At 36.5% G+C, this 26,959-nt stretch overlaps 1 protein-coding gene across 3 annotated transcripts in view; it reads right to left on the reverse strand.

Annotated features, from left to right (window-relative positions):
- Window positions 1–26,553, reverse strand: part of LOC756811 (disintegrin and metalloproteinase domain-containing protein 12) — a 37,794-nt gene extending 11,241 nt beyond the window's left edge. For 2 of the 3 annotated variants that reach the window (XM_030986177.1, XM_030986176.1), the window contains exons 1-16: window positions 26,523–26,553; window positions 25,486–25,562; window positions 20,029–20,141; window positions 18,022–18,146; window positions 16,935–17,003; window positions 16,340–16,506; window positions 14,742–14,826; window positions 13,664–13,794; window positions 12,587–12,758; window positions 10,834–11,007; window positions 9,441–9,570; window positions 8,719–8,815; window positions 7,645–7,686; window positions 6,848–7,046; window positions 6,217–6,294; window positions 4,886–5,003 (exon numbers count right to left, since the gene is read on the reverse strand). In XM_030986177.1, coding sequence (XP_030842037.1) covers window positions 4,886–5,003; window positions 6,217–6,294; window positions 6,848–7,046; window positions 7,645–7,686; window positions 8,719–8,815; window positions 9,441–9,570; window positions 10,834–11,007; window positions 12,587–12,758; window positions 13,664–13,794; window positions 14,742–14,826; window positions 16,340–16,506; window positions 16,935–17,003; window positions 18,022–18,146; window positions 20,029–20,137 — 1,696 coding nt within the window. In that variant the 5' untranslated portion in view covers window positions 20,138–20,141; window positions 25,486–25,562; window positions 26,523–26,553. Of the gene's footprint in view, window positions 1–2,829; window positions 2,899–4,885; window positions 5,004–6,216; window positions 6,295–6,847; window positions 7,047–7,644; window positions 7,687–8,718; window positions 8,816–9,440; window positions 9,571–10,833; window positions 11,008–12,586; window positions 12,759–13,663; window positions 13,795–14,741; window positions 14,827–16,339; window positions 16,507–16,934; window positions 17,004–18,021; window positions 18,147–20,028; window positions 20,142–25,485; window positions 25,563–26,522 lie in introns of all 3 variants that reach the window. The other variant, XM_030986175.1, reaches the window with a different exon arrangement.
- Window positions 26,554–26,959: the final 406 nt, after the last annotated feature.

The raw sequence follows: 26,959 nt of genomic DNA on the forward strand, positions 1-26,959 counted from the left end.
CTCTGATGGTCGCTCCTGACGCTTGCTCTACAATGTCTCACAAATTCAAAATTCTTGGTCGGTGTTTCAAATTCATATTACTATCCATTAGTCTTTGTTGGCATTGGTATCATTCTTGAGATGATGTCATCGTAGCTGGGAACAGGAAAGTCTTGAGGGTTGACAAGAACATTAACATAGACCCTGATAGATGGTGGAGGGGTATTCCACAGCTTAGTTCCAGGGACGTAAAATGCTCTTAAGGTCCAGGAACGTAGAATGCTCTTAAGGTCCAGGGACGTAGAATGCTCTTAAAGGCAGGCTTTATTACTTCAGCCAGAAGGGATTAGACCGCCCAGCGAGCCAGCGAGGTCACTGTGACAGGTGGCTATCTCATTAACTCAGCTCTCATTTAACATAAGAAAAAGAGGATCATGGGGGACCAACAGGCACCGATTTGGGAAGTTTTCTATATAGAGGGAGCAAGTAGCTACAAGTAGGACAGTGTGCCTTTAAGAGGCTTCTGGCTCTCAGCAGATGATTACAAGAGGGACAAAGGATTGATGGAAATTAGTTTTAGGAGAAGGCAGCAGGGATTATTAAAGGGAGAAGCATACCAGAAACATACATACATGTAGGTTGTATATACAGGAGGGGGGGGGGGGTGATCTTTCAAATGGGCAATTCATGATCTTCTTCAAGCAGCGGAACGTTCATTGGATGGGTGACATGACATTCACAAGGTTTTGACACTTACTCTATACTAAAATATGCAGGTATAGGTTCATGCTTGGGGTTGCAATTGGGTTTTATGTTTAGTCAGGGTTAGGGTTGAGTGTATTTATGAGGTTAAGAATTAGGTGGATCATAGCAGGACAACGACAGGGGGCAAATGTCGCGGGAGCACTGGAAGATAAATTTAGTCCAAAGACAAGACAGCTCCTTTCCTGGGTGGGGGGGGGGGGGGGATGCTTCTGATGAGGGGGTGGTAACATTTTCAAGGATGAGACATGGTTTAATGATTATTTACATAACAGGTTTATTTCCACTTATTTTGGTTCAACTCTTTCATCTCATTTACCCATTTCTTTTGGTGTACCGCAGGGTTCCATTTTGGGGCCTTTGCTTTTCATTATTTTCGTTAACGATTTAACTCAATATACACATTATTGTTCCATTCAACTTTACGCTGACGATACTGTTCTTTATTTTTCAGATTTTAATGTGGAAAGTGTTCAAAATAAACTAAATCATGACTTGTCATATATTTATAAATGGATGTGCAATAATAAGTTAACACTGAATTTTGATAAGACTGTATCCTTACTCATAGGCTCTAGACATATGTTAAGTAAATGTAATAAATTAAATGTATATATAAATAATATTGCAATACAACAGACTGACAGTGTAAAATATCTCGGGTTTATTATCGACAGCAAACTTAAGTGGGATGTCCATATAGATAAATTATGTAAGAGGGTTGGAAACCTAGTAAAATATTTGGCTAGACTACGTTATTTTATTAATGAGACGAATTTGAACTTGATATATAAAGCAATTATTTTACCCCTTTTTGACTATGCAGACATTTTAATCGATTCATGTGATAAAAAATATATTAAGAAACTGCAAACTCTCCAAAATCGCGCGGGCAGAATAATAATGAAAGTTAATCCATATGAACACATTTCTAACGCACAAATTCATTCACTTTTAAAATGGTCATCTCTCGAATCCAGGCGTAAGAAAAATCTTAATGTATTTGTCTATAAATCAGTCCATAATATGTTATCTCCCAGTATGAATGAAATGTTTCAACCCCCTTCTCATATTTATTCCCTCCGCAATTCCGGTAACTTTGTTCTCCCTAAACCTAGAACTGAATATTGTCGCAGAACTACCCAATACAGAAGCTCAATTCAATATAATACTCTTCCTCCTACCACTAAATTACTTCAAACTGTTCAAACATTCAAAAAGTATTTAAACAATACTATTCCAGACTTCTTGTAGCTGTATTTTTTTTTTTTTTTTTTTTTTTTTTTTTTTAAATAAATAATTTACTTGTCTAGCTTTCTCTCTTGTATAAATATCGTAAATATTTCTCTCATGTTTCTTGTTTTACTCGAATTTGTAATTATTATTGTAAGTTCTTATTTTGCTGTAAGTTTTCCTTACTTTTGTAATAACTATTTTCATGTTTTCTATTTCTATAGGGACCCCTCTGTAAACCAGCATTGTTATGCTAACAACGCTGAGTAGGGCCATCCCTCCGTCTTTCTTTTTTTATAAGTGTGTCTTTATGATTGTAAATATATATATATATAATTATGTTGATGTATTTTTTAAATGACGGAAAATAAATACAATACAATACAATACAAATGACTTGTGGACTTGGGCCATGCATGGGTACTTGGAACAGACGGTAAAGAGCGGGTCAGACAAGGATAACAAGACTTTTCATTAAAGGTAGACCCTATATAAACTGCCCTGTTATTAACATACATGAGCATACTCTCAGGTAAATACATACACAACATAGAAGGGGGTACCTTTAATTGAAAATATTTCGTTATCAGTGAGGTCTGACCAGCTCTTCAATCAGGGGCCTGTTTCATAAAACTTGTAATCTATAACAACTGCTAAATTCTATGACAAATTTGCTCTCAGCCAATCAGATGCCATGATTTCAGTAGCTTATAACAAGTAGCTTGTAACTTGTTATTGATACCAAGTTTTATGAAACAGGGCCCTGATCCACACATGACAAGAAACAAAGAGAGGGGGGTAAACCATGACCAGCGGGGGGTGGGTACCAATCCCCATGCAAGGGTGCATACTTACCCAAGAGGGTGGGGCCACTTACGGGTAGATAGCGGGTTATCACTTTAGTCACGGTATGGGTGACTACAACTGCACACGTACCATGGGGGTGGGGTGGAGGAAATGTAGGGAGGGGTAGGAAATACACAACAATGTGATGTAGGCTATAGTAATCTCTTCACAACATCAAGATGGCTGATTAAATTAAACGTCTCTAAAAAAGCTGAGTTTATTTCCGCGAATCCACAGCTGTTGGGGGAATGGGGGGGGGGGCAGATTATGGGGCGTAAATAAGTAACTCGATACAAATATAAATATGAAATTTGTATGAAGTATTGTTTAATCGCCTAATTAATCTTTTATCTGCGATCAGGGCTTTGTGTACAGGGAGATCGGAATGTTGACGCCCATAGTGTAAAATTTCTGGATGCTGCGCTGTAACCCTTTATCCTAATTTTATGAATGTGGTGTCAAAAGATGTCCTAAAGTCTTAATAGACATGAAAGCACAGGGTCAGAGAAAAAAATTCTGCAGAGCTATTGTGAAGAGAAAAAAATACAGGGAATGAAATTCACCCCCCCCCCCCATCCCCTCCATCCCATTTTAGGGTCAACCCATTAGATATGATGTGATTTTGGTATCAGACACACTTTCCATAGACTCCAACAAAAGGATTCACAGGGTTAGTATCCCACAGTTTAAATATCAATGGCACAGTATGAACAAAAATGTGTGTGGTTCAAGTTATTCTTTAACGCTCATTCACGCATGATGGAGCAAACTGGAGTTGTCAACTGAAAAACAGTTTTGAAAACATAAAACGTAAGACCATCTTATGGAAACATATCACACTTCTATCTTGTTGATAAATGTCAGTCATAAGCAACTTAGAAGCCATTAAAACACAAGAAAAACTAACACTTGTGTCAGTACGAACACTTATCTGCTAGGCTACCTGCATTCACATACGGGTGCAATGTAGCGGTAAAATAGCAAACAAAGCAAATTCAGCACAGCAAAAATCACAAGTACACACAAGCAATGCTGCAATCTATTCTTAAACAAAGAACTACAACAATGATGTACTTTCTATTGATGCATACACTTTTTAGGGCTTCAGTTAAGAATACAGTCCAAATAAAGAATGATGTTTTGGCCAGATCATGAGTACACAGCTGTATTAAATTTAACTCTTCACACAATTTTCATACGGAAATGTACTAGAGAAGAGCTTTTGTTTTTGTTTAGCTTTTGAAAGTTGTATTTGGAGACAGTTATGTATAATAATAATAGTGGGTTCTTGAAAGGAGTTTATGATTGTCAGATTTGGCATGTCTGGCGCTCCATAATTATTACCCCGGCTTTAGCATGGCTGCCATTTCAAGGAATATATTCCTGCCAGGTAATCATTTACCTCACCTGGGTGAAGTGTGGCAAATATAGATTAATGTCTTGCCAAAGGACATCAGTGATGCAGCTGCTGGTCCTGAACCACAAACCATGTGATCCATAGCCCTGTGACGTTACCACTAGCCCATGACACCTCCACATATATGTGTGCATCGATAGATGTAACCCACACATGCTCCAGTCACATTTGTTCCTTCATCAACTTCCAACCCTTATCAAACTCAGAACATCAAACCTGTACCAAGCATAGTGGCATCCTCCCGTCTCAAGAGACAATGGATTTCGCGTCTATGAAGTCAGTCTGGTTCGTGGTTTACTTGCAGCTCCTGCTGGGGCTGTACAATCCTAATCTGGAAGGCCACACTCGGACCAAACACTTGACCTAACCTAACCGTAACACCAACCTTCACCCTTCACTGACCTATGACCCAACTCTAACCCTACGTGTCTGATGAAATAAAGAATGAGGGACATGTCGCAGAACAAGAGTTTGTCGGAACAAGTGCCTCCAGAGCAAATGTCACTGGAGCAAGTGCCTCTACAGCAAACTGTGCTGAAGCTTATCAAAGTCACTGAAGCAAATGAAAAGTCACCAAACAGAAAAGGGAAATCATGGCAACACTGTTACTGACTTGTGCATACCGTCGCAGCAGGATATGTTTCTTACCAATGTTATCCCGGGGTAAAGCTGGTCCGGAGTCGATGCTGCCCCCGTAGCCTACGGTGTTACAGAGGGGTGGGGCCCACCCTTGGTTGCAGTGACAGTGACTCTTACTATTGCACACCTGGCAGAACAAACAAAAATACATGCACGTGTATGAGCCGAGAAATTTAAATAATAATAATAGTCACATTTGTATAGCGCTTAATGCCACGTTTCTAAGTGGTTCATGTGGTAATTATTAGTGCTGTAGTCAAACGTTTAACCGTCCGGTATCCGACCGCCCATGGCGGATTCCGTTTTCAATTGGACGGTTTCGTTTTCCCGATTTTTTTTTTTTTTTTTTTAATTTTTTTTTTTTTTAATTTTTTTTATATAATTTTTTTTTTTTTTAATTTTTTTTTTTAAAGTTTCGATTTATGCCCCTCCACCTGGCACTATGCCTGGCAATGTCTCCCAGCTCAGTAATCTGTGTGTTGACTCACCACTCTAAAACTAGAACAACACTCCAATTTGTCTGTCATCTTGGTTTGAAAGTAATCTTTGTAATAGATCTCATCATCTCAATATGTAGTTTATAATAATAATTCATCCAACTTTTACACAAGGTTCTGTCCTAGGTCCTCTACTGTTTTTAATTTATATTAATGATCTTACACATTCTTCTAAAAACAACATTGTTACTATTATTTGTGACAATTTCACAAGCACAAATCGGCCCCTTTAAATGCACCTCGCAGTTAAATGAAAGTTGCCGACAGAGTCGTTTAACCGAAAACCGTCCGGTTTTGACTGGCGGTTAAACGGAATTGGAGATATCCGTGATGTTACAGCACTAGTAATTATTATTACCCCTGTCATTGAATTCAATTGCTAATTCGCACATGACACTGCACATGTTCCACTCCCTGGGGAGTATTCCAGCCAGAAGCCATTTAACAAGTGCACACATGCCAACCCAACCGCATTAACATTCGCATCCTATAGGGTACCCATTGAACACCTGGGTGGAGAGTGGAGAATGTAGATGACTGTATTGTTGGACTTGAATTGCAAACCATGTGATTCACAGTCCGGCAATGTTTCCATCAGACCACGACACCTCTACAACGTACAACATAAAAGCGTACAAAGCTCAAGGTGCAATTCAATATCATTTTTAAATCATCATTTCAACAGCTTTTCCTTTACATTATTTATTTTAATTTTTTCAGGTATTTGCATATTTTATATTTGAAGTCAATATACAGTATAATGAATCCTACATAAACTTCTAATCTACACCTGTATTAAATGAACTAAACATTGTATGCAGGACTCGTGAACCTCATACTCACTCCATTGCCATTGCAGTTATAAGGGCAGGGTCTGATCCCAACACCACTGATGTTTTGACATTGGAAGTTCAAACATATCTGATTGGACAAAAAGACAGAGAAACAAGAGAATGTGATAATAAAGCAGCAAATGAAGTTTTTGAGATATATATATACCACAAAGACAGATAATTTGATCAACTATTTACTCTCTAGAAAAAAAATAGAAAAAGAAAACCAAGAACACTATCCATTTTGCTGGAGGGCATTTGGACGTTTCACAGTGGCCAGTTTCTTGAAACCATCATTAGTCTAAGTTCGTGGACATCCCATTGAAACATGTGTTAATTCTATAACACACGTTTCAATGAGGCGTCTTAGAAGTTACTTATAACGGTTTTGAGAAACGGCCCCAGGTGCCCATATGCAGATCCCACCACAATAACATAAAAATAACTTTTCACAGTAGTATGTAATCTTCAATAAGAATTGATAGTGATTTTACAGAAGAAAATGCACTTAAGTATTTGTTTGTAATTATAAGCAATCTATATACTATTTGAATACTTTGTGAACTGGAAAAGAAAAAATAAAATACTGGAAGAAAATAAATAACATTAAAACGAGTAGAACTATATGGAAATGAACATACTTTTCCCTCAGCACAACTGGTTCCCTCAGCCACATAGCCTGGATCAAGAACGTCCGCTCCAAAGTTAAGAGAGACCGTTTTACAGATGTGAACTTGATTGTTGGAATCATAGACCCGTGCTGGAGCGATGGTGGCGATGCTGGATAGGACGGGTCTGGCGGGTACGTTCTCACACATCAGACGTCCACACCTCATGTTCCTAGGAGGATGAGGTAAGGAAGAGGATTTCTTTATAAACATTCAACTTAATGATTAACATTTAATTGAGGAAAAGCTACCCAATCCCTTTAAAGGGATCCAGTAACTTTGTCTCAGATTCTGAAACAAAATCCTGGATTTAGCTCATGTTGCAATTATCAACCTTTAGGTCAGTCAGGAACCCCATGACTTTTATAAGCTGATCGCCTGTCTGATTATCAAGATATTTATGATTGGAAATCGAAATCAAATTTTGCGTTTTCCTAACAGTTTTTATAACACTACAGTCTATTGGGAAAAAGGAATATGTTAAAACCAGTCACTCAAATTTTTTTACTTTTTGAGGCACTTCTCGATCATTTTGAAGCGCAAATTTTTTACGGCTTCAATATTCCAACATATCACTGACACTGATAACACGTAGGGCCGTGCATCTCAGATTTAACATTGTAAAACGATGCCTTTAAAAAATGCATGGTGAAAAGTAAGACCATACAATTGCACTGTATGTGAGTCATGCCACATTGTGAATCTCAATCCCAACTCCTAATCTCACTCTTGTTTTTACCACTTTCAACATGTACAATAAGATTACTTACTCAGGTTCACAAGCCTTGTAGCACTTTCCATCAGGAGCAGTTCTAACAGAAAATAAATAATTGGACAGTTCAAAAAAACATTCATAAATATTGGTGTCTGTCTGTCTGACCAGTGAATGTATGTTTAAATCTAACATAAAATGCAGCCTCAAAAATAAAGATGAATTAACTTTAAAAATTATTTTAAGAAGAATATTAGATCTTCTTGTTCATACCAAGCCAACAAATGTAAAAGAAATGTTATTTCTAATTTATCGGTAGACGAAAAGAAAGTCCATCGACCATCATCTTTCTCTTATCTTATAGATGATATTATCGAAATTATTCAACACTCAATACTAATGACATCTTTTGAAGAGAGAGATTTCAGAATAATCACATCAAGTTTGATCTTTGATAATGCTGAAAGATAAAAAAAAAGTGTAAACCTTATAAGAAAACAATTCAGCTCCCCACAAATTATTAAATTTTTTTTTATGGTACTTAATACTAATGGGACCAACAAATGGGGCCAGTCACCACGAAATGTGTCCAGTGTCGCATTAGGCTCAATCGTAGTAATAGCATGTATAGTGTGTATGTACTGAAAATTGACCCACCTACCACATTTAAGGTTTTTCCCCAAATCGACTTATTATTTCTTTGTTTGTTGAAAGTTTCATTGAAATCGAATGATGGGAAGTGTGTTGTTGCTATGTTGTTGTTGTTGACCAGACTATAATATGTTACGCATCATTAACTTTACACCTAATTATCTCAAAACTGGGTAATCCCATTGTTATAAAGTCCAATTAGGTTTTTGTTCATATTTCTGGATTTAATTTATCAATTTTAATGTGTGACCCCTTAATTTAAAGCTTACTTAATGTAGATTCATATAATACTTAAAAACAGGAATAAAATTTTTGACCAACTGGACTCATTTCGTGGTGACAGGCCCCAAATGTGGGTACAAATTAAATACATATATAGGAAAGTCCAACTTAAACCTAGCCCAAGATAAACACAACATGAAAAGTCCTGAAACAAAATCTGACAGTAGTATGAAATATAAAAGAAACATCTTTTTCTTACGACGTTGGGCATGGTCTAACGTCCGTCTCTCCACAGCTTCCAAAATGGCTGCCTTGCTCGTTCAGAGCGTAACACTCATCAACCCCCGCCCTCACAGCTAGAAAAAAAAAAAAATATTGCCATCAATGATGAGAACCAAATTGCCTCCTTTACGGGCATGTCCAGACTTTTCTTATATCTTTGTCTTGGTGTACATATTAGCTTTAAGTTTGCAAGATATTTAGCATTTATCTATTAGCAGTTATCTACATTTCATTTTGGAGGTATTAGCAAACAAAACACTGATAACCTAATGGCTTCGCTTCATACGAAGAAGTGCCAAAGTAACCAGATCAAGACCACACTTGAAAGAAATAGTAATCTTATAACCTGACATGTACATTGATTAGTTAAATTAACTCAACCCTGAAATGCTGTAAAATGTTTCTTGTTCCTTTCGAGAGTATTAAAAACAAAATGATATTGTTTCATATTTGGGATACGGCATCTAAAACACCTTATACATGCAATCTTTATAAAGCTTTAAAGATCCTGCCCAAACATCAATTCAAAATTTTAAGCATGCTAGCTTTAGTAATTGATCACTATCATTCAGATATGTGATATAATAACAAATTGATTCATTCTGTAACCTATTTTCATCAAAACCTCACTAACTTTGTTGTGGTAAAGATATGATTTACAAGATGAATGCATTAAAAAGGAAGGGGCTATATACTTACGTGATCTTTGAATACCCCATACTTCTTCACATTGCTGTTGGTAGCTATGGCATTGCCCGTCATAGCAGAGAGAATCAGAGTTTCTCCGATCACACTTCTCTCCGTTCTGGAGGTAAACGTTACCCGGGCACTGGCAAAATGGAATGAAACATAATGCAAATATTTCCACATTCAGTAAACGATTGAATTATTCATATCCTTAGCAAGTTTAGTAATTTTTTCAATAAGTGAAAAATTGATTTGTCCCCATTTATGGAATGTTACACATTAAAGCTTACATCTAAAAGAATTCAATGAAGGCCCTAGTTGAACCAGTCCACCTTTCATTCTTGAGTTAGCTGTATAGTGTTAGGTTCTCAACAAATTTACAAGAGATTTAAACAACATACTGATACACATCAGATTGTATACATACTCTTCCCATCCAAACGCTAGTCCAATGTTCACTTAACAAAGCAACAACGGATGTATGGCAAGTGAACTCCACACAGTACAAGTAAATTAAATAATTCATCATTTCAGAAAACTTGGAGGTGACCATCTTAAATATGGATACATTGATAAATTGTCTCTCAAACTCTTGCATTATCAAATGCCCAAAGGCTATAAGACACACTCCTGTAAGGGCTCTCTCGCTTGTTTTTAATATATTTTTCAAATGATCGACACAAGTCTTAAAGCCACAGCTGGAGACATATCCTTTCTATTTATACCTCATGATATTTCTTGGCTTTTATAACTCTTTGATTGGCTAAAGAGACATATGTCCTGCAGGACACACTGCAAAGAATTGCCGTATATATTGTTTGGCCCAAAGCTGAAGATAGAAGTCGGCTAGTATTGGAACAAATTTCACCGGCGCATGTGTCATAACCTCTCTTGTCCCGGTTGCATAAAACTTACCATTGGGCCCCGTCTTACAAAGAGTTGATATCAATTGCAACTTATTTGCGATCGATCTCAATCGCCACTATGTACATAAGAGATATGAGACTGCTAACTTGCGATTGATTTGAGGACTTGCAATTGATTTTGATCAATCGCAACTCTTTGTAACACAGGGCCCAGATTGTAACTTTGCCATTGATATTGACTACCATGGCAACATCACTCAACAGTCAATCAAATCAAGGTTTCCATGGAAGTTACCATCAATGCTAAGTCTTATGCAACGGGGTCCTGATTAGCGAGAGCCACCTGGGCCCGTTGCATAAAACTTACAATTGATGGTAACTTTGCCATCAATGGCAACTACCATGGTAACAGGGCTCAACAGCCAATCAAAATCAAGGTTTCCATGGTAGTTAATTACCAATGATGGCAAAGTTACCATCAATGGTAAATTTTGTGCAACAGGGCCACCTGCTCCGAAAAGTGAGGACATGGTACTTACCTCAGCAGAAGTTCCGGTGCAGTACTCTGGTAGATCACATGGATTGTATTTATCCCTGCACAGGGTACCAGCTGATAACATCTGACACTCACTATCGCAGCATTCTCCTTCAGCACACGTAGCATTCACATGGAACCTACAGGTCTCGGGTACGCAGCATTTAGTATCACATTCCTGTAAAGAGATTGTAGTGGATAGTAGTGGATATTTTACACGACTGCTAAGAAAGCATGAATGCTTGTTAGTAAACAACCAGAGGACCGACCAATTAAGGTCCTCTCCAAGGGACGTGGTAATGAGGATTAATGCCTTACCAAAGAGCAATAGCGCATCGACTTGGTTTCGAACCCGGGTCACCGGATTACGAGACCATTGCTCTACCCACTCAGCTATCATGCCTCCTCTGAAGGACGGAGGGGCATGACATGTAGAAGTGTCATAGTCGAGTGGTTAAACGACTTGACTTGATTTCAAAGGACGTGGGTCCGATCTCTGACATAGCACTTATGTCCTTTGGCAAGACTTTAATTTACATTTGCCACTCCATACCCAGGAGAGAAATGAGGACCCAGTAGGTTGAATTTGTGATAGTAATTGCCTATAGATGCCCTCCCGTTGTCCATATGTGTGGAAATACTCCCCAGCGGGTGGAGGTAGTGCACATTGTATAGAATGAATCCAATAACCAGTGTAGTAACTGAAGACCCATCTCTTTCCATATCGCTAGTCATTTTGTGTGTCTTTTTCCTGTTTTTGTTTTTTTACATTGTAAGCTCTATGTAGCTTCTTAGTGTATACAGCACAGTATAGATGACCATTATTATCATTACTATTATATCACATACACTTGGCATGAAACAATTCAATCTTTTTAACTATCAATCTTTACCTTACTTTAAGTTTCTCTTCGACAGTTTTTCTCACTGAAATGTGTGCTAATTAAACCTGCGTATCTTGATCATTTGCCCTTAACACTGTTCTTTGTATCTCTCTTGAATGGCTTTATATAATGTTTTTATATATATATTATACAGTTATTGACTGGCAAGGGGTGTAATATAACATTCTTTGGACCTGAAGGGAGTTATATTTCCCAAGTGGTTATATTTTCCCGAAGCGTGCAGCGCTGAGGGAAAATATAACTCCCTTCAGGTCCAAAGAATGTTATATACCCCCTGCCAGTCCATAACTGTTATATTAGATAGCCTTGGTTTTTTTTTGTGGGGGGGGGGGGGGGGGTCCATTTTTTTTCCCCAAAAAATTTTTATTTTTTTCGGGGACAATCAAAATTACGGAAAAATAATCTGTCGAGACAGTTCAAGAAAAAAAAACAACTTAAAAACAAAAAATTATACAAAAATTGGGGGAAAAAAAAAATTGAAAAAAAAAATTCTTACCCCAAAAAAACATTTTTTGGGAAAAAAAGAAAATGTGGAAAAATAATTTTCAAGGGTAAAAAAAATCAACAACAAAAAATTTGGGAAAAAAAAAAATGACCCTCTGTAATGGTGTTATGTGTGTAATTAGTGAAATACAGTCCTCAAGAGGGCGACATGCATTGATTAAAAATATATTCATTTCACCAGCTGGTTAATATAACACCGAAAAGTGACCGGCCAGGAAAATATAACAATTTGAATCCTCGCAATTGATATCACGTGACGAGCTCTGGACCAATCACATCTCGGTATCTGTCTAAGCTATCTAATATATATATCTATATATATTTGTGTCAATGTATCAGGGTTCTTACATCAGGTGTTCCACAGTCACACTCCTCTCCCGGTTCTAAGAACTTGTTCCCACACACCGGTCCTCCGAAGAACTCTTTCGGGTAGTCTAGGAGACACACCCCGTACCCCTTTTGAAGCACCTCCTGCATAGTGTCAAAAGTACAGCTAGAAAACTGGGTGGAAGGAGGTTCTCTGCAATTTAAAAAGAAAGAAAGCTTTATAATATTGATAATCACAATTAAAATGGTGAAGGGATATTGAACAATTTTGTGATTATATATATATATATATATATATAAAAGTGCTCACAAGCCGAAAGCTCGTAATAAAATTGTAAAGTACAGCTACGTCTCACGTTCCTAGACCATTTTCTTCATGCCTATATATATATATATACAGTCAAACCTGCTTTAGTGACCACCTGTATAGAAAGACCACCTGTCTACAAAGACCACATTTTTTGTTTCCCTTGAAAATGGTTTCTCATTGAAACATGTACTAAATGACCCTGTATATAAAGACCACCTGCCTATAAGGACCACTTTTCTTGTCTCCATGTGTGGTCTTCATAGACAAGTTTCACTGTATACATAATTTGTTGTTTAAAGGAGAGCATTTTCTTTAAGATAATCTTGAGTTCTGGTAACAGTTTGATATATAGGATTAGAGGTCGTGGTCTAGTGGGTACACTGTTTGTCACCAGGCTATGGATCAGAAGGTTCCCAGTTCAATCCCACAGCTGCAGCACTCATGTCCTTTTGGCAAGAACATTAACCTACATATGTTGCTCTCTACAGGGATGGGGTCAATGGGTACTGACAGAAATTAATTACTTCACAAAAGTTTGCCCTCACAGTGACCATATGGTAGGAACAATCCCCAGGGAGTGGAAATGGTGCACACTGTGCATGAACGAATCCTATGACCAGGGTAATAATGATATCTGTAAAGCACCTACATATATAAAGCACAAACAAATCCAGAATTCTTAATTTTATTTGCAATTTGCAAAAAGTTTAATTCATTTCTTGTATTTTAATACTGACAAAAATGAACATGAGGTCTAATAGTTTATACTGGTTGTCATGGTTACTCACCCTAGTATATCATCCATGATACAAGACTTATCAGGGCAGGAGCATGTCTGAGCATTGTGATGAAAACCAAAGTTATGCCCCATCTCATGAGTAAGGATTACAGCCTGTTTGGATAGCTCGAGCTCAATGTCCTACAAGAGAGTGGGACAGATAAAGTGCGTTGTTTGACAATTTATTTCACCTGCAACTATTTTTTTTAATTTGTTATATAAATATGATGCTATTGACAATATCAGTGTAACAATGACTGTTGAAATTAAAATGGTTTCAATTGTACTATCACTATAATCATCATTAACCATCATCATCATCATCATTATCATCACCATCATCATCATCACCATCATCACCATCATCACCATCACCATCACCATCATCATCTTCATCACCATCACCATCATCATCATCATCACCATCATCTTCATCACTGTTACAATAAATACTGGAGAAGGGCCTGCAATGAATGCAGAATAGCAATCAACAAAACTATAATAATGACTAAATGTACATGTCTTTATCACTTTAAAGACTAACCATAATTGCAATGACCACACAGATACATAAAGTACATGTATATGCTAATGCACTTTGATTGATAATCTGGAATGTGCTATAAGCAGCAGTCATGATTAACACTACTACCACATTCATTAGCACAATTGTTTCTTCATTCTCCTTTGACTATTGTAAAAGGTACAGACAAGTTTTGGAAACGCCCCCTCTCAAAAAAAATGAAATGGAAGCTCTTATTACCAATCATGTGAAAGAATATGCTTCGATGATACAAATTTTGCCGGGAAACCGCCTACTAATTGATATATTTGGTAAATTATCATATCTATCCAGACCGGATAGATATCGCGCACGTGTGGCATAGTCCCATATACATCTTTCTGTGTACAGTGCTTGTAACTTTACCAAGACTGGGCCCAATTTCTTACCATTTCCAGAACCTTGCAATACACACCAATACTTATATGCTAGATGATCAACCTTTTCTGATCGATTCCACAACGTTTCTTTCACAACGCAATCGCATGACCAGAACTGGTCTATACCTTTAAAAGATATGACTTACTGTGTTAACTCCACATGACTTGTCTTCGGTGCACATTTTCCCATGCTCAGCCATACCAACAATGCTGTCTTGGAAAGGTATTCCTCTACAAGAACAAATGTGATAATTCATATGTTTTTACTTGTTTTCATATCATAGAAAGCTACTAGCCACAGGTTTCATCTTCAATTTTGAAAGTTGCTTGCAAGATGTTTTTCTTTTCTTCTTTTAAATCCTCCACTCTCTCTTTCTTCGCAGCCCTTCTTTATAACTGGTTTGAAAATTATGAGCTTTGAAATATTGAACAGAAATTAAAGCCTCACTGTCCTACTTGTAGCTACTTGCTCCCTCTATATAGAAAACTTCCCAAATCGGTGCCTGTTGTTCCCCCCATGATCCTCTTTTTCTTATGTTAGTTGAGAGCCAAGTTAATGAGATAGCCACCTGTAAGTGACCTTGCTGTGTGGTCTAATCCCTTCTGGCCCAGTAGTATTGATGGTCTTTAAAATATAATAGATTGCAACATAATCTTTGGATTGCTTTAAAATTGATCCAATAAAATCAAAATTCACATTTTAAAAAGGACAATCAAATCAAAGATTTTACAATTGCCAAACAACTCTAATAAAAATAAAAAATAATATTTAATTTTTATGATAGCGCTTAATACAAATGTCTCTTAGCGCTTTACAAATATACTATAACTCTACCGATTCATTGTCTCTTTTCTTTACCGGAGTTTTTTGTTTTTCTTCCAAATTTTCCTTTGTTTCTTGAGGATTACAAGTATAACATGCCACTATGCAGAAAGAAAAAATATGAAAAATCTAAGGATGAAAAATTAGCCATTCCGAACATTGGCCCACATTTTGTGGTTTGGCTCAGTGATTTTTTCATTCTTTCAGACGACAAAAACAGAAGAGCAGAAAAAGCATTTAGCAACAAAAAAAAGGATATTAAAAAAGGAAGATGAAGAACAATAATCTGCCAACAATGTGTCCATTTTTTTTGCATTACTATATGGTGTCAGATGTAAGGGATTTGTAAAAGAAAATTTCAGGTCAGGTACTTAAATTGACAACATGGACAAGAGTGTAAAATCCCTTTTTATCCAAACAAATCAGTGCCGTTTTAAGTCTTTCGACCATTCCTTTCCATGTTTTCTATAGATATAATATACTTTATATCAGGACATTAAAGCAATGAAAGAAAAAAGAGAAGTGTTGCCAATTTGAAGATGAGAACTTATTAATATTCTATAAAAGATTTGATAACCTCAATCAAACATTAGGTATGTCTTCATCAGCTCGAGATTGCCAAATAGCCCACTATTTCTGATTGGGAAATAATCCTGAAGTTACAAATCGCGCCTTCATCAGCTCGAGACTGGAGCTCCAGAAATTAGCTCAAGATATTTTGCTCAGCGTTCGCGCATAGTGTGAGTCTTCGGGCTGGTCAAGACGCACCGGACAAATAGCGGGATATTTTGCAAAATAGCCTGAGATATCTTGGGATGATTATCTCAACCAAATATCCAGCTAATTAACTGGATAATTGAAATAGCGGGATATTTGGCAATCTTGAGCTGATGAGGACAGGCCTATTGTCATGTTTCTTACGTGATGAGCTGAGCATTGTCATTATGCATCCTTGGAGAGTACAACTCTTTCCTCCAGATCTGGAATCTTCCGAGGTTTGCAGTAGCATCATGGGTAATCTCTATCTGCGGACTCGTCCAAACTTCCACGTTAACCAGGGCTATCCTGACGTTCAGTGCTCTGTAAAGCTGCATTCAAGAAATCAGTTTGATTTAGTACATTTGCAGTAACTAGAATTAAAAGGGATTGAATCTGTACTTGAAATGTGGCTTCAAAAGAAGGCTTCTTCTCATACACATGTCATTCTGTAACTGAAGGATTAAACTTGTGTCAGGCCAACAGGACACTGACTTCTCCATCTCTAAAGTTCCTACCAATTCCATCATTTAAAGCCTGTCTGCACTACTTGTAGCTTCATGCGCCCTCTATATAGCAAACAATGCCTAAGCGGTTACCATTGGTCCCCCATGATCCCCTTTTTCTTATGTTAATTGAGAGCTGATTTGATGAGATAACAACCTCACCTGTCAGTGACCACAAAGAGAGGTCTAATTCCTCCTGGTCAAACTAGTGCAGACAGGCTTTAAAATAACCAGATATCACACATCATATTTACCATATCCATAGCATTTACAAGTTGTTTGCTTCTCTCTTGTACAGCCGCTATACCTCCTCGTAGCCGGAACTGCATGACAAAAACAAAATTATGTCAATATAGAATGAAACTGTAAAGAAGTGCATATTTTAGCAGTAACAAGTTTGTACAGGTATTTTAACTTGAATGTTTGGCTAATTACTAGTCATGAAACATAAATATTAAGGTTAAAATCAGCTAATGATATAAAATCAGTGTAAATCACTGAGTTTGGCTAATTACTAGTCATGAAACATAAATATTAAGGTTAAAATCAGCTAATGATATAAAATCAGTGTAAATCACTGAGTTTGCAATCTCAGTGTAAATCACTGAGTTTGCTAAAAAGAATTACAACTATAATCAGCACTGAATTGTTCTTCCAACTTTGTTACATTGATATATGTTCAAAGGTTTTGAGATAAGATAACATGATAAGGGCTGTTATAAATGACATCATTTAACGTCTTATAAATGTTGATTGATTAAAACTGTTGTAGATTCCATCTTCAAAACAATTCATTCATTGATGACCTATATAATTAATCAATGTGATTTTACCAACTATAAGTGTAGAATTTCTTCTTTCTAAACTCTAATTTTATGCTTAGAGGGTTATACATAGAGGAATCTCAATAGGAGAAATCTTGTATCAAAAAGTTGCCAATTTGATACCAGTGCATGCATTAGGCCCTTGATTACATCTTCAGACACGTATTTGTGGCTCTGAGTAAAAATTTGAATAGTGGAGTATGATTGTTAAATGATTCTAGGTATGAGGATGCAATTGTATGCTTGGAAATCACTTAACAATCTCACTCCCATATTTAAGTTTTATTCGGAGCCACAAATACGTGTAACAGGGACATCAAAAATGTCACAAAGTGGGCCCCTAACTTATGGATTACCCAAATGTGAATAAGCAGTAGAATCCAACAACTTGTAATAGTCACTTCTTTATCGTTCAACAAATTATCAATTTAGAACAATCGTCCTTTATTTTTAAAAAGAGGAAATTATATTGTATATTAATGTACTTTATAAGTTTTGTTTGCTTTGCATTACTCACCTCAGCATCATCATTGACGATGGCTAATTCAACGTATTTAGTCTCGGATAAGATATCCCTACGGTGGCGCTGTTTACTTGAAATGTCCGGCAGTTCTCCAACAGATTCATACTTCATATCCATCACTGTCATAAAAAGGATGGTATAAAGTGGTTAGTATCTCTTTTGACAGATAAATAACTTCACATTTCTGGTTGACCTCGATTTTTTTTTTAAAGGCCCCCAAAAATGTGACTTATTCTGGTACTTTTGTTTTTACAAGACATAAATAATCAGATCAGGACTCAACACTAAAAATCAAACCTGTAAATTATTCATTCCTGATAATAAGCGGGGGGGGGGGGGGGGGGGGGGGTGAGAATCCTGAGAGTTATCAGTGAATGCAGTTTCACATGAGATTCAACTTGATTCAATATTAGAAAAAATAGAAATATACATTCAATACAGGTGCATAGTAGAATTCATTTTTCATGTGATTAATATTATCACTTTGTTAACACAGACTGGTTTTGAAAATAATATTGAATCTGAATGCATCTATGGTCCCATGAGCAAGACAAAGACTAGAAATGCATTCCCCAGAGAGAGGCCACCCTGTCGAAACCTGTAACAAGAATTAGCATTAGTGGGACTACATGAGTGACATTCCTATACCTAATACCAGTAAACATGACCTCATTTTGATGGTCTGAGAAAGAGCTTGAATAAATCTAATTTAGATTCAAGTTTCAACAACATGTTCTTCCTGTCTAACTCAATTCAAGGTTTTCTTACTCACGATCTTAGACCATGTTCTCTTGTAGTTGGTCTGAGAAAGAGCTTGAATAAAATCTAATTTATATTCTACTTTCAACAACATTCATGTCTTATCCAGATGAGTTCAGTTAGGGCATTCCTGCACATGATGAAAGAAAATTTGACCTCATGTTGAAAGGGGTCTGAGAAAGAGCTTTGATAAATCCAATTTACATCTATGCTTCATCAACATTCTTGGCCTGTCTGGTGAAATTAAAGGTCTGCGCGTGTATGACAGTCATGGTTCAACAAGAATAATCTTGGGGTTTGGGGGCTTTGGATGTATTACCATAAAGTGATAATTCTCAAGGGAAGTCTGAATAGAAAGTTTAGAAACCAATATAGCCAAGTTGTATTTCCTCTTTAGTGGACTGTGATTTTCTTATTACAAGTGAAAACATATTCAGGAACTTTTTTCTCTTTAATTCACAAAGAAGCATTGATTACTATGAAGGTGGTTTATATTCACAAATTAAGAATATGAGACAATGAAAGTGGAACAATAATCAAATGTTATGATAACTTGCTCATTAGAAACTATCAAACACGATACTTTTCTTGAAACAATATACATATACATATACAAGTTGTATACATTAAACAATTGTTAAAATTCATTACACAATGTATCTTCTGGGAGTGTGTCTTTCCAGGCACAGTGATTTATCCTTGGTATCCTTTACAAATTTAGATCAATTATACAACTGTAGAGATATATATCACCTCAGATAAACACTAAAGCCCTGGCCCAATCAAGGTTGAGAACTGTTCCAAAGTCTGACCTTTCCCTGGCCACAATGCCACTTCTCACAGATGAAAGCAAAAAGTCATGGTCTGAATCTATGGCACAATGTTGCCATGTACAGTAGTTTGCTTAAAACACATCGACACACCTTTATACCGTATAGTCAAACCTGCTTTAGTGACCACCTGTATAGAAAGATCACCTGTCTACAGAGACCAAATTGTTTGTTTCCCTTGAAAATGGTTTCTCATTGAAACATGTACTTATGGAACCTGTACATGAATATCACCTGCCTATAAAGACCACTTTTCTTGTCTCCCTTGGGTGGTCTTCATAGACAGGTTTCGCTGTACAATGTTTATTTGGAGCCACAATAGTTTTACTTCTACACAGATTTAAGACGCTTGAGGCTCGACTCAAATGATATCAATGGCTAATTAAACACAATACAAAGGACCACTTCTCACCCAATTTCTCTCCATTGCTAACTACATCCTTCTGATGATAAACAACATGTTGCCTTGGCGACCCCTCCAGAGGTTCTACTGCCAAAGCCTCCCCATCTACATGCACCATACCACTGTAAATACAAAAACAAAGAAAAAATATCTTCAATGATTGATTTATCAAAGGGAATAGGGTACTACATAAAATCATTCTCTGATTTTAACACTGTGAATAAAAACAGACACTTCTATATATCTATTGTATCTTCATCACCATGATAGCGAGGTGTGGCGTTCAAGGTATATTCAAGGTATATAAAGGCAATTTAGCACTGGGAAACCAACCAACCAAGTGCCTTGGAAATTCACAAAAGTGTTTTGGTTAACGACAAAAACTATACTGAAGGAGAGAGTTGGAGAAGAGAAAGATAGAGGCAGAAAAGATGATGAAGAGAGTGCAAGAAAGAAAAAGAAAAAAAGAAAGAGAGAGATGAAGAGTAAAAACTGTATTAATAATTGTCGAGGTCATGTGAGTAACCAAGTATTTAAAATGTTCAGCACTGTGAGATGCTTATCTTCATTAGACCTGAAAACCTGAGGGTTCTCCTCTTATAAGCATATGGTGATGAGAAAGAGACACAGGCAGACTGAGAAAGAGACACTAAAAGATAGAACGTATAATAAAAATGGAGAAATGGAGAGAGAACATCAGAAAGAGGCAGGAGGAAGAAAAGGAAGAGAGGGAGTTAGGTAGGGCTAAAGAGAGAAACAAAAAAAAAGTATGACCTAATGTTATTGAGATTATTGCATAAGTCACAAAGTCCCTAAAATATTCATTTTTTTGAGATGCCCATCTTCATTAGATATGAACACAGTAGATTTACAGAATCTCTTCTTGCATGTACACGGAGATGGGATAGACATTCCCTTAATAAATGGAACATGATTTATAAGAGCACTGAATTACTTAACCAAATCAACAAAAAGGCCTCAAATATGGAGATGGGATAGACGTTCTCCAAATAAATGGAACATGATTCATAAAAACGCTGAATTACTTAACCAAATCAACAAAAAGGCCTCAAATATGGAGATGGGATAGACATTCTCCAAATAAATGGAACATGATTCATAAAAACGCTGAATTACTTAACCAAATCATCACAATGGCCTCGGGATAACAAATCTATCTGGCGAAAAAGCATTTTTGACAAAATAATGTAGTTTCAAGGTCTGATGTCAATATAATGGTGCTCATGACATGTCACACCGAAGGGAGTTGATTATATTGGACTCCACAAAACATGACATTGAATAGTAAAATATGGTTCAAAAGTTTCGATCAAATTCTAGTTATTTGTGAAACATGAGAGCATTCTTTTTAGTAATCCTTATCGTATGTATTGCGTTTTTGATATCCTTTAGTACAAGAATTTCATAAAAAGTAAGAAAGCTCACTTTTTTTCAGCTTAAAGCTATAGTTGAGCTAGGTCTGGTCATGTGATTCATTGTAAAAGAAACTGTGTGGAATTAAGCAACTGGAAAAGGCTGATTATTTTAGGAATTGGTGTATGTTTGTATGTATGTATGTTGAGTTTTGGAATGATCATATGAAAAGCAATAATCTTGCTAAAACCACATGGATTGCACCTAAAAATTGATGTGTGGGACTACACATTAATATTTGGACCAAACTTTATAACTATTTCCTATCCTTTTTTTTAATATGATGACACTAGCATCGCAATCCATTTAGGGAATATTATTTTCTACGATAATATTCTTCCTAGCTGACATAGAAACTATGAGGAAGCTCCCAAATATATTTTTTATCTTTCCCAGAACGCAACCTTCTCTTTAACCAGTACTCTACTTTCATTTCTCTTTAAGTTAATGAAGACACTACTTTAGATCCCAGTGTAGATTCAATACAAGGTCACATCATGTCACATGAGAAAACTATCAGTTTGAAAGGACACACAAGCAGCATGTCATTGAAGGAAGGTCTTCTCATTCATTCTAAGGGTTTGTTCACATTAGTTTCAAATCATTTTTTCAGTACTTCTTACAGCACCTCTGTACTAGTTTGGCATGGAGGGATTAGACCTCCCTGCGAGGTCACTGGCAGGTGGTTATCTCATCAAATCAGCTCTCAATTAACATAAGAAAAAGTGCATAATGGGGGATCAACGGGTACCGCTTAGGCACTGTTGGCTGTATAGAGGGCGCAAGTAGCTATAAGTATTGCAGATGGGCTTTAAAGTGTACTAATCACCTGGAAAATTGATAAATGTGTACTTACATAACTTTAATGTATAAAATCAACTAAAAAGACGTTGCCTGGCATTCCTTGAGTAAAGGGATAATAAACAATGTTCCACTTGAACAATGATAAGATTACACATGGGACCGAAACAAGTATTCAAAGTTTTTACACTACAAGTCGGGGTAAGCAGTCATTTTAACTACAAGCTGACGTAACCTCAAAGTAAACTGCTTTCGCTCCGCAACGCTCCGCAGTTATCACGCTTAACTAGTGGTTTATACTATAGCTTCAAGTAAACTTTTAAAGTGTGAAGCTAACGAATATATGGGTAATTCCATAAATAAGAGACCCACTTTGTGAAATTTTTGGTGTCCCTGTTACATTTAAAGGTAAAGTGATTTCCAAGCATAATATTGCATCCTCATACCCAGAACCACTTTACCATCTCACTCCACTATTCAAGTCTTTACTCAGAGCCACAAAAAAAAGGAATGTAGGTTCCTTATGTAACAGGGATACCAAAAATGTCACAAATTGGGTCCCTAATATATGGAATTACCCATCTCTCTCTAGTGCGCAGTAACTGAGAAAAGGTAATGTACAATGATGATCTTCAAGTTAAATCTGGTACATGAATGCTCCCATCGTGGCCTCGCAACTGATAATTATCACAGCTGCACATACATTACATGTAATCTTATCACACAAAATGTCATTGAAGACCAACTACCACAATGGTTACTTGGTTAGTTACAATAATAAGGAAATACCATGTGATCATATTCATTATCTTTAATGAATTGCAAAAATCTGTTTCCTTTAAATCTACTTCTTAAAGTATCACAGGTAATACAGAAAACTGAGCATAACTCAGGTGGTGACTGATGATGGTTAAATGTGTTCTGTCTGACTGGGGCTTCAGACTTAGTTACAGTGAGATAGGACTACCACAATCACATAGCTAGACAAGAATCGTACAGCTAAATAAGGACTGAATATAGCTATACACGATCATATAATTTTTCCCTTGTCTGAACATTGCATAAAGAAATGTGGTAGAATGAACCATAGCATAGCGAAACGCCTGATTGAGCATCATTTTGAACGCAAACTTGTTGAACAATCAACCTCCTCTCTAGTCTGAACGCCTTATCCTACAAAAATCATATAACTGGGAGGGGCTTATTTCAGCGCGCACTGCTGATTGGCCAGCTGCCATGTCAAATTGACCTTTTCAAAATTAGTTTCTTGACATGATGTCGTTTTCTAGTCTGTACACTCCTTTTGTCATACAACGATTCTTTACACACTGTATTTATAACATTATTACAAGTTTCGTATAATTTTTTTTGTAGTGTGAACAGGCTAATGTACATGTTCATGTTGGTTATGGAGGCTATAAGAGACACGTGGTGTCTAAGAATGATGATGGCAATACCAACAAGCACCCATCCTCAAGGTTCTAAAGACCACCCTTCAAGGCATGGTCTGCAAGTAACGAGGGTGTTGAGAAGGTCACAGTCATTACATCGTTAAAGTTAAGTGGGCTGAGTTAAGCCTGTATGTGAATCACCTGATAGAATCTACACTCAAGAGCGTTGCAACTATTTAAATAATTAGGAAAAATTCTCATTTGCAATTATCCCAAAATCCATTCGTCACACATGCATGTCTCTGAACTTTATACTGACATGAAAATACCAAGACTTCCACAATGCCATGCACCTGTTCATTTTGCCTCATCTACGAGTCTTCTTTTGTTTCTATCTATATTTAAAAGTTTAACAGATTCAAATTGCATTTCCTTATTACTATAAGAGTTCCAATTATCATACTTGATCCTCAAACCACAAGAGACCTCGATTTCTGTAACTTGTGTGGTGACTGGTGATATGACTATAGCAATAATAATTAAGTAAAGATGCTTCAGTATTCAGACTTGTTTTAATTTCTCCTCACAATTACATTTGATCTATGATTATTCTTTGGTTTATTCAAAAGTTGAACAGAATCATATTGCATTTCCTTATTACTATGAGACTTACAATTATCATACTTGATCCCCAAACCACAAAAGAACATGATATCTTTAACTTGTATGTCGATAGACCAGGGAGGTGGGTGTTTTAACTCTCATATCCCTGGATAGACTATATCAATAATAATTAAGTGAGGGTGCATAATGCTCAGAGTTCATAAACTTGTTGAAATTTCACCTAACAATTACACTTGATCTTTAAAAAAACTACATAATATGAAAATTAAATGAAACTTCCTGGATCTTATTCAAATTCCTACTGGTCCTTTCCTTGAGTTCTTCCTAACAATGCAAGGATCTCAGGATCCTGAAAGACATTCTTTCTAAATTGCCATTAGTTTTCCACCTGATTTTATATCAATATAAATGCTCAGAGCTATGAAAGGGGCATGAGCTCTGTGTAAAGCATTGTTAGTTCCCTGAAATTTCATCAAAATAATAACTGCTCAAACTCTCTGTTAAGTGCCGTTGCTCATACAATGTAGTTAGGAAGGTGTAAATTCTGTGTAAAGTGCTGTTGCTTATGATTAAGGAAGGTGTCAACTCTATGTTAAGTGCCGTTGCTCATAGTTAGAAAGGTGTAAATTCTGTGTAAAGTGCTGTTTGTTTCCAGAAATTCTTACAATGTAATGACTGCCAGGAGGAGCCTTGATTCTATATAAAATGCCATTGGTCAATACCCTTCTGAGCTCTCAACGGAAACTATTATAATAGTATGTCCTCTGGAGCCAGAAAGGCATTAATTCATTACTTAAACACAGACTTAATGCCCTTTTGGTTCTCAACAGAGTCAGTGGGCATTACCTGGGTGCTGTTACATTTCTCAAATTCTTCCACCAACAAAACAATTGCTCATAGTGAGAATGGCCTCAATTCTGTGTAAAAACAAACTGTTAGTTCCTGAGAATTTGTACGGCATAATAATTGCTCCAAGGGCATTATCTATACCGGTACTCAAGTGCTCTAAAGTTTTATGGAGTTTCATCAATAAAACCCCCTGAAGAGAGCCACAAGAGCATCAACTCTGTGTAAAGTGGCATCCTTTTCTTAGAATCCTATAAACTATATGACTGCCAAGCGCCATAAGGGAGTGAATTCTGCATAAAGTACTTAACGCTACTATTACGTTCTCCCCATTCAAAGATATATCAGTATTTAATGACTGAATGCTTACCTCAAACCATTGCATGTGCTTATTGCAACTGAAGATATATTGCCTTCTCTCACTTCTCCGTGGTAATAGCAATGATGCTGTGGAAATAAAAAGTAAATACCAGAAATGTACTTAGAATGTCATTGGTCTGTACATTCTTGCAACATACAGGTACATGTAGATGGAGAATCATTTACCTTTTAGTTGAAAGGTAATGGAATCTTACTTCACTATTTGATTACTTGGCATAATCTTAATCACTACCAACTGGCTTAACCACTACCGAATGGCTTTAATCACTACCGACTGATTAAAAACCTTGGTGCATCTCGTTTCCAGAAATTTGGTACTGCTAAGTGCGATGAACTGAGCATTGCGTTCCCACATATTTCATTCTTGGATTCTAATCACCCCTAATTCACAATATTTTTAATCGCTTCACTATCCTTTCAAAATTCATATAACTTTGCTATCCATACAGCATCACATCTTTTGAAAAACGTTTTAATTTGCTCAAATGCATATATAAACTCTCCCGTTAAAAAAATATTAAAATCAAGACTGAACAGCATCTGAAGAAAAAAAATTGTATGAGAGTATATCATCTATGATCTATTGAGAACCAGGGCATGTTTCATAAAACTTGTCATAAATAACACATGCTGAATTTCCATGACAAATTTGCTCTCAGCCAATCAAATGCCACAATTTCAGTAGCTTATTACAGTTATTGTAACTTGTTAGTGATAACAAGTTTTATGAAACAGGGCCCAGAAGAAGGTTAACTTTTTGTTGAATTACTTTTAAAAAAAACACAATTTATGAGTTCCAGATTTGGGAAGTTCTTGACAAAAAAATGATTAAATTGAAGAAAGAAATTATAAAAAAAAATGAGCTGTTGCTCATTTGCTAGAGTCTAGACACTAAATTAAAGAGTCTGGTTTACAATAACATAAATAAATATCCCTTTGGTTCTCAGCAGATGACATTGTTAAGTTCATCCATGAATAAAAGGATGTTTTGGGAAAGAATTTACGATACTGCCTTCTTGCACTCACATGCTTATGAGGTAATTTGGTGACCACGTGTCCGTCTTCCGTTATATGCGTCTCAACGTACCGCTTCGGAAACAGGTTCCTAGAAGAAGAAAAGAAAAAGAAAAAATATTTGATTTAGTGCCAAGAACCATTATGTATGTATCACATGTCTTTTGATTTCCTATTAACTGGTAATCGTGTAATGCAATACAAATGTATTCTTGATTGTAGTGAACATAGACCGTACAGTCACATTAGTATCATATTCAAACCGTTATCAGTTTCAACATCAGCCCATTGACTACCAAATTCCCTCTCATCTCATATAGACATATTTCAGGATCCACCAGGTTACGGTGTCAAATGGAGTCATGATTATTAAGATAAGGTGGAGAAGATCAAGAAATAATCATATTATCTGTGTTTGTTATGTGTAATACATTAATGAGACTACCCCA

The sequence above is a fragment of the Strongylocentrotus purpuratus genome, unplaced genomic scaffold (genome assembly GCF_000002235.5).
Source record: "Strongylocentrotus purpuratus isolate Spur 01 unplaced genomic scaffold, Spur_5.0 spur5_scaffold_15, whole genome shotgun sequence".
Classification (NCBI taxonomy): Eukaryota; Metazoa; Echinodermata; class Echinoidea; order Camarodonta; family Strongylocentrotidae; genus Strongylocentrotus; species Strongylocentrotus purpuratus.